Here is a 14378-nt window from a genome sequence, read left to right as displayed (position 1 = left end):
ATTGTAGATGGGAGAATGAAACATAAAGAAAACTACAATGAAGGTATGATTAGATGCTACAATACAGGTAACTACAGGATGCTACGAGCAGCTCAGCAGGTGTGACACTGGGCTGGATTTGGAAAGGATTAATCTCTGTCCATGAATGCCTTATTTCTTTTGCTGACTTGGAGGCAGGGGCCAAGCCTCATCATCTGTATTTCTCACAATGCCTTTTCCGTGGTAGGTGCCAAATAAATAAATTATATATGGGATGAATAAATGAAAGAAATCCAAATTTGAAGCTCTTGATAAAGGAAAAATACATTCAGGTTTCAGAAATATAATAAAATTGTGTTCTGACAAAAGGGAAAAATTACTTCAAGTACTCAAATATGTGTTGGTAAAACAGTGAAATGACTTTAAACACTAATTTGAAAATAAGAGCCTCTGAGCCTCTTCTTTTGGTCCCCAGGAATCAGAATATTGTAATGCTGGGACTTCTCTGGTGGTCCACTGGCTAAGACACGGTGCTCCCAATGCAGGAGGCCCGGGTTTGATCCCTGGTCAGGGAACCAGATCTCACAAGCTGCAATTAAAGATCCCTTGTGCCGCAACTAAGACCCAGCATAGCTAAAAAAGTAAATAAAAATATTTTTAAAAAGAATACTGTAATGCTAAGAGTTGCCACTGAACAGGAAGAAAATCCATCATTTCCTTTCTCAATACTCCATGATACAGGTATTATCTTTCCTTTGACTGGAACAGGAAGATTAAGTCATTGGCTTCAAATCTTTCAGCCAGCATATAGTGAAGACTAGACTAGATTCCGACCCAGTCCTGCCTGACCCCAGAGCCATGCCCTTAGCTGCCAGATGACGCAGCTTCACAGCCTGGTTGCCCCCAGGAGTGAGTCGATAAAGATTCCATTATGCAGATAAGCACTGCACTGCAATTGACATGTGCCATTTTTTGAAGATCACAGAAGAGAGTAAAGAAAACCTTTTTGCCTTTCAGTCATTTAGACTGAAGAAAATTCTTGACTGACTTATTTTCAAAGACTCAAATATAAATTTCAACCATGAGTCTTCCAAGGGTTTGAATGCATATGTCAAAACATAAGGTGTTGCGCTCTCCGCCTGATGCTCTGTGATGACCTAGAGCAGTGGGATGGGGGCGGTGTTTAAAGGGAGGCTTAGGAGGGAGGGGATGTGCGTATACCTATAGCTGATTCACACTGTTTACAGCAGAAACTCATACATGACACTGTAAAGCAATAATTCTCCAATTAAAACAAAATAAAAACAAGGTGTGCTCTGATTCTCCTTAGGTTGGATACCAAGGAATTAGAACCTGAATTCCCTTAGCACTGAGCATTTTCATCATGTTATTTTTTATTTCTTCCATTGGCACTCTTCTCACTAAAGCCACTTTTCTGGAAAACAACCAAGGAAACAGCCACCCCTAGAGTGTATGGTGGTTACGACCTCCATATCTGGAAAGTCCATCAGACTTGTGATATTTGCCTTTCACCTTAAGGCTGGTCATGTGATCTTCCTGTAAAGGAAGCCTGGAATAATCCACAGTCAGAAGATCTGGGAGGAACAAAGGGTGTCTTGAAGAAAAGGACAGGAGAGAGGAAATGGGCGACAGGAGAAAAAGAATGAAAAGGACAGAAGGTGAAGTGCTGTCCACAGGAACTTCCTAAATCATCACCTAAGCTTATCTCTAATGTTTACAATGTTGATTAAGATTCCTTTGCAACTCAGCAGCAGAAGAAAAAATATATACACAGATCCAAGCATGGAAAACTGACAGTCAGCTTGGAAAACACAAGAATTCATCCTGAATTACCCAGCGAAGGGGCAACTGACCATCTGAGGCCAGACTACGTTATGACAGAGATGCAAGAGACGGGAGGTTGGAGACTGAAGTCACTCGGCCAAATTCAGTACTCCCTGTCTTCTGACACCATCCCATCGCCCTTTACAACCTTCTCGTTAGTTTTAGGATCACCATGTAACAACTTTCCCCAAAGCCATCATCATCATGGTAGGAGAGAGAATTATGACATCACAAATAATAATAGTACAGTAATAACTGAAATTCTTTAATGAAAAATATACCATTTTTGACAGGATAATTTCTATATATCTCAGAAAAAATATACATATATCAGCCTTCCTCACGCATCACATAATCAACTTTCTAGCCTCCTTTACCCAGGCTCCCATCCCTATGGTCTCAGGCACACACACTCCCTCACCAAATCCCTGATACCGCATACAGAGACCACACTGCCTGCTCTACAGGCCATGGTCTGCAACTTATAGACCAGAGGAATAAACAAGGATTCAGACTTCACTGAATTCAAATTCCAGCTTTTCCTTAGCAAACTGTATAACCATAACTTCCCTGAGTTTCCTCAATCTGAACAGCACTGGATAAAGTATGATGCCTCACATATTAAGACACAGAGAGAGGCACAAATTCCATTAATTAAATGGACAGTGACCCAACTATCAGTAGAAAATAGGGATATCTTTATTTTCAGTCAATTATATCTCAATAAAACTGGGGGAGGGAGGTTACATAAATGATAAATAGAAATAAAATAATATAGAGGCATTCTCTATATACACTTGAAGCCAGCCATCCTCTTCTTAGTGAAGAATTCATCTGCTCCTCTCCATATCAACCTAGATTCTTCTTTCTCTTCTTCTGGGCCTACTGCCTCTTGGGATGTGAACATGTCAACATACAGTTCATAAGGCATATTTCACATGTTTTAGGCACTCTGATAAAGATTTCATAAAAGAGAAGGTTTCATTTAAAGGCTCAAATGAACTGAGCTTAAAGCGTAAAAAACTGAGGCCAACGCCAATCACCATTCCCACAGATGATAAAAAGCTGAGTTAGACATCACTTTCGTAACTAACTGGCAAGAGAGCAGACTTAAAAACACAGAACTTGTCTCTACCTGGAGTGTCAAAATCAATACCTGCCTGCTCTCAACCCTGACCACAAGTATTGCTAAATGTTCTCCACTTCCATTACTGTGGTCTCCATCCTCAGATGGAGGCACCAATCTGTGGGCTACAGAGGAGCTCCCGTCTCCTGTGACCCTAAACCCATGCTGTCCCCTGAAAAGTAATTGCACACAGTCAAGAAACAAAAACACCCTGAGCCACTGTCGGGTGATAGCTGTGTGGCTGTCAAGATAACCTGAGAAAACAGGTAGCTGCTGACAGCAGAGAGCCAAGCATGCAGAAGAAAAACATCTCTGATAAGAAAAAAGAACAGAAAACAAGACCCTAACGTCAGCTTCTTAAGGTAAAGGGGTTTGTCACAAGTCTATCTGTCTGTGTGCTCTGTTTTAGCCCGAAAAAGTATTTATATTCATTCATTCATACACTCATTCTTTCACTGTGCCAAGCACTCAGTGATAAGGGGGTAGGCGTTAGCCGATACCATGCTTTACTCAGGTAAGATATACTTCTGCGTTGCCCGCATTTTAGATATATTTGTGGTTGAACCTGGGACGTTCTTATGGGGGAACTGCATATTCTCTGGTCTCTCTTCTCTCACTTCCTGTTCTCTTACTGTTGTTGCTAAAGAAGGCTGAGCCTTCAGGTCAGATCTTTTCTGCAATCTGCCTCCTCTCCCCAAGCCGACAAACAGATCTGTGACTATCCAGCAGTGGGCACAATCCACTCAACTGTTTTTTTTCCCTTTAACCTGAAGGTCACTGTGCTTTCCCTCATGTTCATTAAAGAATGAGCTTTGCACAGGGAAGGAGAATCAGATGAAGGCAGGCAAAAGGCACCAACTTCCAGTTAGAAATAAGTACAAGGCACATAAAGTAAACATGACAAATATAATAACACTGCTGTATGTTACACAAGAAAGCTGTGAGGAGAGTAAATCTTAAGAGTTCTCATCACAGGAAAGAAAAAGTTGTTTTTTTATTTCTTTCATTTTGCATCTAAATGAGATGATGGATGTTCACTAAATTTTCTGTGAGAATCATTTTATGATGAATAGAAATCAAATCATTATTCTGTATACTTTAAACATACAGTGTTGTAGGCCAATCATATCTCAATAAAATTGGGAGAAAACGAAATTAAAAAAAAAAACAAGAATGAGCTCGGCCGAGTGAAAATGGCACGATATTCGTACCTGGTCTCTCAGCCTCTCCTGGTGGCCCATGATGGCGGTGGCATGATGCGGGTATTTCTGCTTCAGATGTTCCAGGAAAGCTTCTCTCTTCCGGTCCATCTCCGACGTTTGCATTCCCAGGATTTCTTTGGAACTTCGAGGCCCACCTAGAGTGTGTCTCCTTGGGATGTTGCGGGAAGATCTGGAAGCTGAAACACGGCTGTTCCCATTAGAAAGACGCTCCTTGGTTCTGCGACATTCTGCATCTTCTAAGGATGTCACCTGCAGGTTGCTCTTTCCTTGTTCTGAGAAACAGAAAAGATACAGCTCACAACTAAAGATTTCACACTAGAAGTCTCATTTACAGGACACCAAGTGCGTTTGTGGCAGCTGTTAATGTATGAGTGTAACTTAGCAGATTTGTGTGTGTGTGTGTACGTGTGTGTGCACATGTGCACGCGCATGTGTGTACCTACACAGCAGCAGGAAAGAGGGTAAATCAACAACTAAAAGAAATATGAAAAACTGCACTTTAGAAATAAAGATATTGCAGCAAAAATGAAAAAAAAAATTCTACAATTTCTCTTTCCCTGAGGGTATTCAAAACCAAAACACCTGGTCAGACCAGTTTGTAGGCAAGATCTCCTGGAGAAAGGAATGGCAACCCTCTCCAGTATTCTCGCTTGGGAAAGCCCATGGACAGAGGAGCCTGGCGGGCTACGGTTCATGGAGCCGCAAAGAGTCGGACAGGACTGAGTGACTAACAACGTAACACAACCTGGGTTACCCTTCACTCTCATCTGTAGTTATGGAAAAGTTAACTTCAGTGACTATGATTATTTCTTTATTTTTAAACATAGTTTCATCCTAGTAACAGAACTTCTTACAATTTTATAATCTGAAGGCAGGGATCCTGCCTTCAAGCCAAGATTAAGGACAAACGATGAGACCTCTCTCAGCCTCACTGTTTTCATTAATAAATTAAGCATGGCTGAACTGGTATTAGATATGCAAATTTAAATCTTAGTTCCCTGACCAGGAATCAAACCTACAACCCCTGCAATTGAAGCATGGAATCTTAACCACTGTACTTACAGGGAAGTCTCTAGTTTTTTATTTTTAAAACGTTTATTATTATAAATAAACTCAATTATTTTTAAAAATAAATTTCCAATTTAAGAGGGTAGTTGCTAATTATTTATCTTCAAAAGTTAAGTACAGAAAATACATCCAATATTTAAGAGTTCTAGAGCAGAGTCTCAGAGAACTAATTTTTTTTTAAGTCTTTATTGAATTTGTTATAGTATTGCTTCTGCTGTTTATGTTCTGGATTTTGGGCCATGAGGCATGTGGGGATCTTCGCTTACCGATCAGAGATAGAACCTGTACCCTCTGCACTGGAAGGTGAAATCCTAACCACTGGACCACCAATGAAGTCTCAAGAACTAAAACTTGATGCCAGTGACATAAACCAACAAGTGTTCAGAGTTCATACATAAACCAACTCCTCCAAAGGCAGTGCCATCAACACGGTTTTTCTCTTCTTTACCTGCTGCTGCTGCTAAGTTGCTTCAGTCGTGTCCGACTCTGCATGACCCCATAGATGGCAGCCCACCAGGATCCGCCGTCCCTGGGATTCTCCAGGCAAGAACACTGGAGTGGGTTGCCATTTCCTTCTCCAATGCATGAAAGTGAAAAATGAAAGTGAAGTTGCTCAGTCGTGTCCGACTCGTAGCAACCCCATGGACTGCAGCCTATGAGGCTCCTCCGTCCATGGGACTTTCCAGGCAAGGGTACTGGCGTGGGTTGCCAATTGCCTTCTCCGCTTCTTTACCTAGAAATACCTACACCTAGAACTGTAGGTGCAACACCTGTTGGTCAGACACAGAAAATATTGTAAACATGGGCTCATTTCCCTGCTCCAGTTTTTCACCCCTAGGTGAGTGTTCTGGGAGTAATTCTTCTTGTTTATCCTTCACTTCTCATTACATGGCTAATTATAGCATCTCCATCAGACCATCAGACACTGATGAGGAAAGAGAAGGAAAAAACAGCCCAATTAGTTCATTCTACTATTCATTAACTTCAACAGTACCTTTAGAAGGGGGAGAAGATAGAACTATTGGTTTAAAAGATACTGAGAAAAATAAAGAAAAAGGCTCTGGGAGGCAGACATAGAGAACGAACATGTGGGCATGGTGCAGGGGAAGGAGAGGGTGGGACGAACTGGGAGGTTAGCACTGACATATATATATTACCATGTGTAAAACAGATAGCTAGTGGGAAGCTACTGTATAGCCCAGAGAGCCCAGTCTGATGATCTGATGACCTAGAGGGGTGGGATGGGGTGGGGGGGTAGAAAGGAGGTCCAAGAGAGGGGATATATGTATACATATTGCTAACTCACTTGGTTGCAAAGCAGAAACACAACACTGTAAAGAATTATCCTCCAGTAAAAATTTTTTAAATAAATAAAATAAGAAGTCTCTCAGACCCAGCATGAAATAAGAGAAGCCCAAATCACTCTTGAAATCATGGAACTGACATCTGGAAGAATGGGTGGAAACTGTTTCCTTTTCTTCCAAAGATGACAGGAGAAATCGTCCACTGAAAATCGCCTTCAGCATGGGAGTCCCTCAAGTTACACACAATTACTGAGTGAAGTCTTTTTCAGGCAGGGAAGGGATGATGGTAGGAATTAAAACCCCTGAGTTCTAGCCCTCCTCCACTCTTTACTATACATATGGTTTCAGTCAAACCAACTACTGTCAGATCTCTGTCTTGATTCCCTACCTACAAAATGGAGAGCTCAATAATACTACCTGTGTTACCAATACTGAGGACCAATAAAAAAACTGTGAGAAGTTGATTGTCACTATTATGAGTTTTCATGCATGTGTTTTCTTTTGAATTTCCCTTAGCACCCAGCCCACGCTAATCATTAGTTGTTGTTTGGTCGCTAAGTCATGTCCAACTCTTTTGTGACTGCCATGGACTGTAGCATGCCGTGCCACTCCCCCTCCACACCACCCCCGGCGCCCCGGCCCCCCGGCCACGGCTCCTCTGTCCATGAGATTTCCCAGGCAAGAATACTAGAGTAGGTTGCCATTTCCTTCTCCAGGGAATTTTCCTAACCTGGGGACTGAACCCTCATCTCCTGAATTTACAGGGTTCTTTACCACTGAGCCATCAGGAAAGCCCCAAAAAATCATTAGTAAGGATCCAATAAATACGTCTGAGTGAGTTGGGAAAAAAAAAAAAAAAACAGATTTGGGGAAATTAATTCCACTTATTTACTCTACCTTTTCATCATATAGGGGCTTCCCAGGTGGCTCAATGGTCTAGAATCTGCCAGCCACTGCAGGAGACGCAGGTTCGATCTCTGGGTGGGGAAGATCCCCGGGAGGAGGAAATGGCAACCCATGCCTCTGGTGATGGCTACCTTGTCTGTGGTCTCTTCTCTAAAGACACAGAGGTAACAGGAGCTATTGAATAAAGACAGGTGTGGAAAATGTTGCACCTCAGGTTGGGATATATGTGGGCAATCTGCAAAGATTTAAACTTATGCTTTTAAGTATGTGCACATGAGTTTTGCATTAGTCAAATTTTTGAGTACTTGATATAACAGAGTTGACTTCTAAATGGATTTTTACAGTTACTTTTGAGGGGGGGGCGCTGTGCAGTGTGACACTCAGGATCTCAGTTCCCTGATCAGGAATCAAACCGGTGCCCCCTGCAGTGGAATGGCAGAATCCTAACCACTGGATTGCCAGGGAATTCCCTTGATTACTTGTGACATCATGAAAATAATATATTTTAAAAGTTATCCTGGACAGCTAGATTAATTAGCAAAATGGAATCTCTGAAAAGGTGATTTCTTCACGTGGATGTAACACACAAATATACACATCCACCCAGGAGGACACACACTCATGTTCCTCAACTACCAACAAGGGCAGAAAGTTCTACTGGGCCTTGCTCTGCCACATGAACTCACAAGAACTATCCTATTTCATCTCAGGATCCTCAGAAGAGGTCAAGACAGCCAGAGCAGCAGCCCCTTGGAGACTGAAAAGTTTCCCACGTTCTTTGAAATAAACTGGGAAAGGAGGAAGGAGAGAGAGAGTTGGAGTTCAGGGTCATCTGTCAACATCCACCTTGGAGCAGCCCCACCTCGCTGACCCTCCAACCACAACCCTTTTCACACCTGGCACTAAGGAGGTCACATCCATCTTAGGTTGTGTGCTAAGTCACTCAGTTGCGTTCCACTCTTTACAACCACATGGTCTGTAGCCCGCCAGGATACTCTGTCCATGGGATTCTCCAGGCAAGAATACTAGACTGGGTTGCCATTTCCTTCTCCAGGGGGATCTTTCCAACCCAGGGATCGAACCCAGGTCTCCTGCACTGGCAGGTGGGTTCTTTACCACTAGTGCCACCCGGGAAGCCCCCCACCTTAGGTTACTTTTCCATTTTTTACTGTCTTGTGGATTCTTCTAAAATGTCTCCAGGTGCTTACGGAGGTTTAATGTAATGTGCAGGACAGCAGAAACAGACAGTAGATGCACCAGTGGCTAAATGCACTGGCTTCTCATTGCCCTGGGGACCCACTACCTCCCTCAGCCTCACCTGCCTGCCTGGCAGCTCACTGAGCTCTGGATCCCACCTGCTCACAGATCACCCTGCTCCACTTTCATAGCACCCGCAACAAACCAATGCGGCTCCTGCACAAAGCTGTACAACCCAGCTGTTCGACTCCTGCACAATGGGCTGTACAACCCATTCCCATCTACCGTGACCCTGGAGGGGTCACTGGAGCTTTTTCCTCTATGAGATGCAGTTCTTGGAAGCGATCGACTCCCACGCCCGAGGCAGAGGAGACGGCTCTCCCATTCAGGTCATGGGGGGAGAACAGGACCTTTTAGTTGAGGAAGAAACAATCAAAGGGGAGCAGGGAGGACTCGGAGTCACAATTCCACAGCCAGTGGAGTCTCACCAACTCCACTGTCCATGCAGACACACTGCCCGAGGCTTGGAAACAGAAGCTCAGTTCTGGCCCTTGTCTGGAAGGCACTTTGGTGCTAACATTTGAGCCTGGGTGTGTCGGGCTGTTTGCTATTTTGGGAATCAGTGTCAAACAAATAATGAAGCTGGAGTCTGAAGACAAGGTTTCCAGTTTTCCCCTTCCTGCCCCTCCCAGCCTCTGATGGCCCAGAGCAACCCCTCCCGCAGGGCAAAGAGCAAGATGGGAGCTTCCAGGGGAGAATGGTCCCCAGCAACCTTCCCCGGAGCAGGAGTGGGGGGTCGAGAGTACACAAGTGCCAGAGAGAGGCTCTTCCGAGTTTCAAAGGGCTTCCGGGCTGGGATGGAGACTTCTGGAAAGGAAAAGTAGAAAGTGGGGGGCTGGGGAGGGGCAGGGACTAGGCAGGCAGAGGACTATGGAAGACGGGCCACCCCAAGGAGACACCCACAGAACAAATTATCCTGCAGGCAAGAGACCACAGGAGCTGCCGAGACCGGCTTCGCCACCCCCACTCAGGGTGCCTGGGCTGGCTCAGCTGACCTGCAACCCAGGATCTGGACCTGGCATTGTTCCTGCTTTCCATGCCTGCTTGCCATTTGAGAGCCAAGAACAGGGCGGATGGCCTTCCTGAGACTTCACTCCTGGATCAATTTAGGAGGATCCTGTCCTCCCGGGGAAGGAGTCCCCCACTGCTTCATAGTGGCTCCTGGTCAGCTGTCTCTAGGGTGGCGCTTTCTAGACTGTGTTGGGATGCTCTCTTGCATTAGAGCATCATGGGGAGCTACAGTTTTGTCTGGCTGTACAACGCATTCCGATCGACCGTGACAGCAGTCACAGGTACGTCCATGTATTTAAACCGGAACATCCTTCTGTGCACACACAAGAAAATCAGGTTTTTCAGTCCCCTTCATCTAGTTGGGATCTTGTTCTAATTCCACTCAATGCAACGTGGGAAGAAACTATGTGGGCCACCTTTAGTTCTGGTCCTTGACCTCCTGAGTCCTCTTTCCTTCCCTTTCTTCTTTCCCCTTTGGCCAGGTAAGTGCAAAAGCTCCAACAGAAACCTCCAAGACCCTGGGGAACTGTCATCATAACGAGACGTCCTTTGAACGACTTGGGTCCCAGGGTCACCTGGAGGTAAACCACCCCGATACACTTGGCCAGGAATGTCCACATTCCACTGTTCAAAGCAAAAATTAACCTTGATTACGATAAACCTCAGACATTACAGCAATCAGGTCATCTGACTCCTAAGTATCACATATACTGTTGGGACACACAGAGTTCCTCCATTTTTTCCAGCTCCCTTCTTAATATCGTAAAGATCACCACCGGAGACACACTGGCACAAAAATGAACAGCCAAAACCAGGGCATTATGTAGATTCCTCTAAAAAATCTTACAAAAGTAAATAAAAGAGGTTTTTGGTAGAGATTTTACACAAAATAGGAACAGCCCCTCCCCTATCCAGAAGAGCATTCTTGTCTCAATGGTTGGTTTGCTGATTGACTTATTTTTTGCAAGTGTTTATTCAGTGCCTGCCCTGTACATTGAAAGGAGTTAGGAAGTGTAGTGAAGTGGTGATCAAAGTAGACGTAATTCCCTTCCCTCATAGGGGAGGCACATTATAATTAAGGAGGCAGACAACAAACAGATAATATGTAACATGAATGTCAAAAGTATGGTTTTTCCAGTGGTCATGTATGGATGTGAGAGTTGGACTATGAAGAAAGTTAAGCACTGAAGAATCAATGCTTTTGAACTGTGGTGTTGGAGAAGACTTGAGAGTCCCTTGGACTGCAAGGAGATGAAATCAGTCCATCCTAAAGATCAGTCCTGAATATTCATTGGAAAGACTGATGCTGAAAGCTGAAACTCCAATACTTTGGCCACCTGTTGCGAAGAACTGACTCATTGGAAAAGACCCTGATGCTGGGAAAGATTAAAGGAAGGAGGAGATGGGAACGACAGAGGATGAGATGGATGGCATCACCAACTCGATGGACATGAGTTTTAGCAAGCTCTGGGAATTGGTGATGGACAGGGAAGCCTGGCGTACTGCAGTCCATGGGGTTGCAAAGAGTCAGACACAACTGAACGACTGAACTGAACTGACTGGTAAGTGCTTTGAAGGTTAAAACAGGATAAGGGACAGAAACTGATGGGCAATTTTAGAGGATGCCTTGGAGCAAAGACCAGAATGTCTGGGGACCCCCAGGAACCCCTCCACCCCCTACCTCCCCTGCCAGGGCTGTACTCTGCAAGGCTGCCAATATGATTTTTTTTTCCAGCTTCACTGAGATGTAACTGACATGTAATCTTATTTGATTTTAAGGTATATAATATATTGATTTGATAGTTACATACTGTGAAATGATTACTACCACAGTGAGTACTAGTATCTTAAGACCCCAGTGAATCAGGGGTGGTAGGGGCAAGCAGGTGGCTGACACACCTGCACAGGGGTTTCAAGACTTTGGGGCCAGACCGAAAGCAGTCGCCTCAGGACTGCTATGGGCGGACATGGGCATCCTAAGGACCACTCTGGGGAGCCCAAGGGCCTTCAAAAGAAGCAGGATATTGGACTTCCCTGGTGCTCCAGTGGTTAGGACTCAGTGCTGCCTCTGCAGGGGGCAGTTTCCATCCTTGACTGGGAAACTAATATCTCACACAGCACATGGCCAAAAAAAAAAAAAAGCATGATATAGATTCAAATTCAACCAACTAATTACTAAGCACCTCTCTGCACTTCACACTGTTTACTACCCAGCAGCTGACAGTTCAGCCCTGGGAGCATGGGAGCATCATCGATAAGAATTATTCTCAAGGTGACCATATGCCCAGTTGCCAAAACAGTTCTGGGTTACAACTGTTGTCCCATTGAAATTATTTATAGTGGTTCCTTTCACTCTCAAAACTGTCTCAGTTTGAACAAGTTACACGATCACCCAACAGATCCTTATCTATCTGTAGATTGATAAACTCAAAGCCCTAGGGTGGTATAATTAGCTTTTTGTTCAGCACGTATTTATTGATCGCTGTCTCATGCCTGGTGCTCTGTTAGGTTCTGGGGATGTGAAGACAAAGAAGTCATGGTCTTTGCCCTCAAATATCACACTCTCACTGGTATTATTACAATGCCAAATATGATCAAGCCCACAAGGAATCATGGGTGATGCAGCCATCAGAGGCTGGCCTCCTTTGCATGGTCCTCTTGCATATCGAAGCACTGGAGAAGAGGCCACACCCCTTCACAGCATCATTTTCACCCAGGACTCAATGGGGATCTTAGAAATCTAACCTGAATTCTTAGCCCCCTTTTATGCGCTCCCCAGCCACCTTTCTAGCCTTCTTCTGCCCTCAGATCCAATCCTGGACCATCTCTAACAATCCTGGGTCCCCTCTTCTAAATTCCAGCCACAAATATCCAAATTGCAATCAACATCTTCACTTGGATGCCTGATAGGCTTCCAGATCCTACCATAGCCAAAATATTTTCTGCTCTCCACTTCCAAGTCACAAACACCCTCTCCGCTACTCCTCTCCAACACTTTCCCCTTCAGGTAAATGACGACTCCCCAGAAGCACAGAGCAAAATTTCTGAAGTCATCTCTGACTCCTCTGTCTCTCTCATATCCTGTATCCAATCCCTTGGCAAATTCAGTTTCATCCTCAATATATATCTAAAGTCTGCCTTCTTACGACCACCTGTTCTCCTCCCCTACCTGCTGATCCAAAAACCTGGTGACTGGTTTACTTTGGAAGCTTCCTAACTGGGCTCCCTGCTCTGCCCCCAACCCCACTCGGGTGATTCTCAGTAGAGCACCCAGGACTACCTCTGAAGAAACCTCTCAGACCCTCCAGCAGCTCCCACCTCCCTTGAAATAAAAGCCAAAGTCCATACTGTACTATCAGAGGCCCTACCCGACAGGGCCTAGAATTCTCTTAACCTCTTTTCTATCCATCCTTTCCCCATGTTGTTCTTTGAAAATGCCCTTTTTGTTCCCTCCCTCACTTCTTTCTGATGTCCCTTCAAGTATCACAGCAGTGCTTAGTCGCTCAGTCAGTCCGACTCTGAGACCCCATGGACTGTGGCCTGCCAGGCTCCTCTGTCCCTGGGGATTCTCCAGGCAAGAACACCAGAGTGGGTTGCCACTCCCTCCTCCATCAAAGTGGTGAGGCTGTCTCTAATAACCCTACTACAGTTTCACCCCTGTTCCCCCCTTATTCAATATTCTCTCTGCCTTATTTTCCCCCACAGTTTAATAAACTTACTGGATAAAACATAAGATGCCCAGTTAAATTTGAATTTCAGATAAATAACGAATAATTTTTAGCTTAAGTGTATCCCAAATACTGCATGGGATATACTTATACTAAAAAAAAAATTTTATTTTTTACCTGAAATTCAAATTTAACTGAGCCTCTTTTATTTCTGTTTGCCAAATATGGCAACCCCACCATATAACATGCTGTTTTACTTATCTGTTTGTTGTTTTCGTCCTCCACACCCCTTCCCCCAAACTTGGCCCTTAGAATATAAGGCAAGGGCTTTTCATCTATTTTGTTCATTGCTGGATCCCCAGAAGCGAAAACAGTGACTCCCACAGAACGATGCTTGATATTCAGTGAATAAATGAAATAAGGTGATCACACTGCATCAGTCTCACCATCAGCAGTCTCTGAAGTGTCTGAACTGCTGTGGTTGTTTGTAAATTGTTTCTTAAATCAGTTCCACTCTCTTGCTGCGCTTCTAGACTCCGAGTGTTTTTAATGCAGCAGAAGTCCAGAGGTTGAATTCCTGCTGTAGGTCCCTGTCTATCAAACAAGGCTGGGGAGGGGGCCCCGCTGCCCAGGGGCCCCCAAGGAGAGTGTCCTGCTTTCACAGCACAAACACAGCCAGCAAGCGGAGGACTCGAGTCCTGATTCTCCAGGGTTTACTGGTCTAAGTTTCCTGCCTTTCACCGGGGGGAATGTCTATCTCTTCTAATTGCATTTTCTTCTGTCTGGCTTAGTTTTGCATTTTCAGTGTGGATGAGTCATGTGTGACTTCCCTTTTGCCTTTTTAAAAAACACACACCTTTTCCCCTGTGCATTGTTGCTACTCCCACGCACAGCACTGCAGCCCCGAAAGCATGGCTATTAACTGGCCCTTGGATGAACCTGGGCTAAGGTGGGGGCGGGGAGGGTTCTGGATTGTGCGGGGTCCAAACCC

The 14378-nt window shown here is 44.6% G+C and overlaps 1 protein-coding gene across 14 annotated transcripts in view; it reads right to left on the bottom strand.

Annotated features, from left to right (window-relative positions):
- Positions 1-14378, bottom strand: part of KIAA1217 (KIAA1217 ortholog) — a 521587-nt gene that overhangs the window by 330289 nt on the left and 176920 nt on the right. For all 14 annotated transcript variants that reach the window (XM_070472065.1, XM_020882320.2, XM_020882318.2 and 11 more), the window contains exon 2: positions 4162-4445. In XM_070472065.1, the coding sequence (XP_070328166.1) occupies positions 4162-4275 (114 nt within the window). In that variant the 5' untranslated portion in view covers positions 4276-4445. The remainder of the gene's footprint in view (positions 1-4161; positions 4446-14378) is intronic.

Source organism: Odocoileus virginianus, chromosome 9, assembly GCF_023699985.2.
Source record: "Odocoileus virginianus isolate 20LAN1187 ecotype Illinois chromosome 9, Ovbor_1.2, whole genome shotgun sequence".
Classification (NCBI taxonomy): Eukaryota; Metazoa; Chordata; class Mammalia; order Artiodactyla; family Cervidae; genus Odocoileus; species Odocoileus virginianus.
This window is presented reverse-complemented; position numbering and strand designations above follow the sequence as displayed.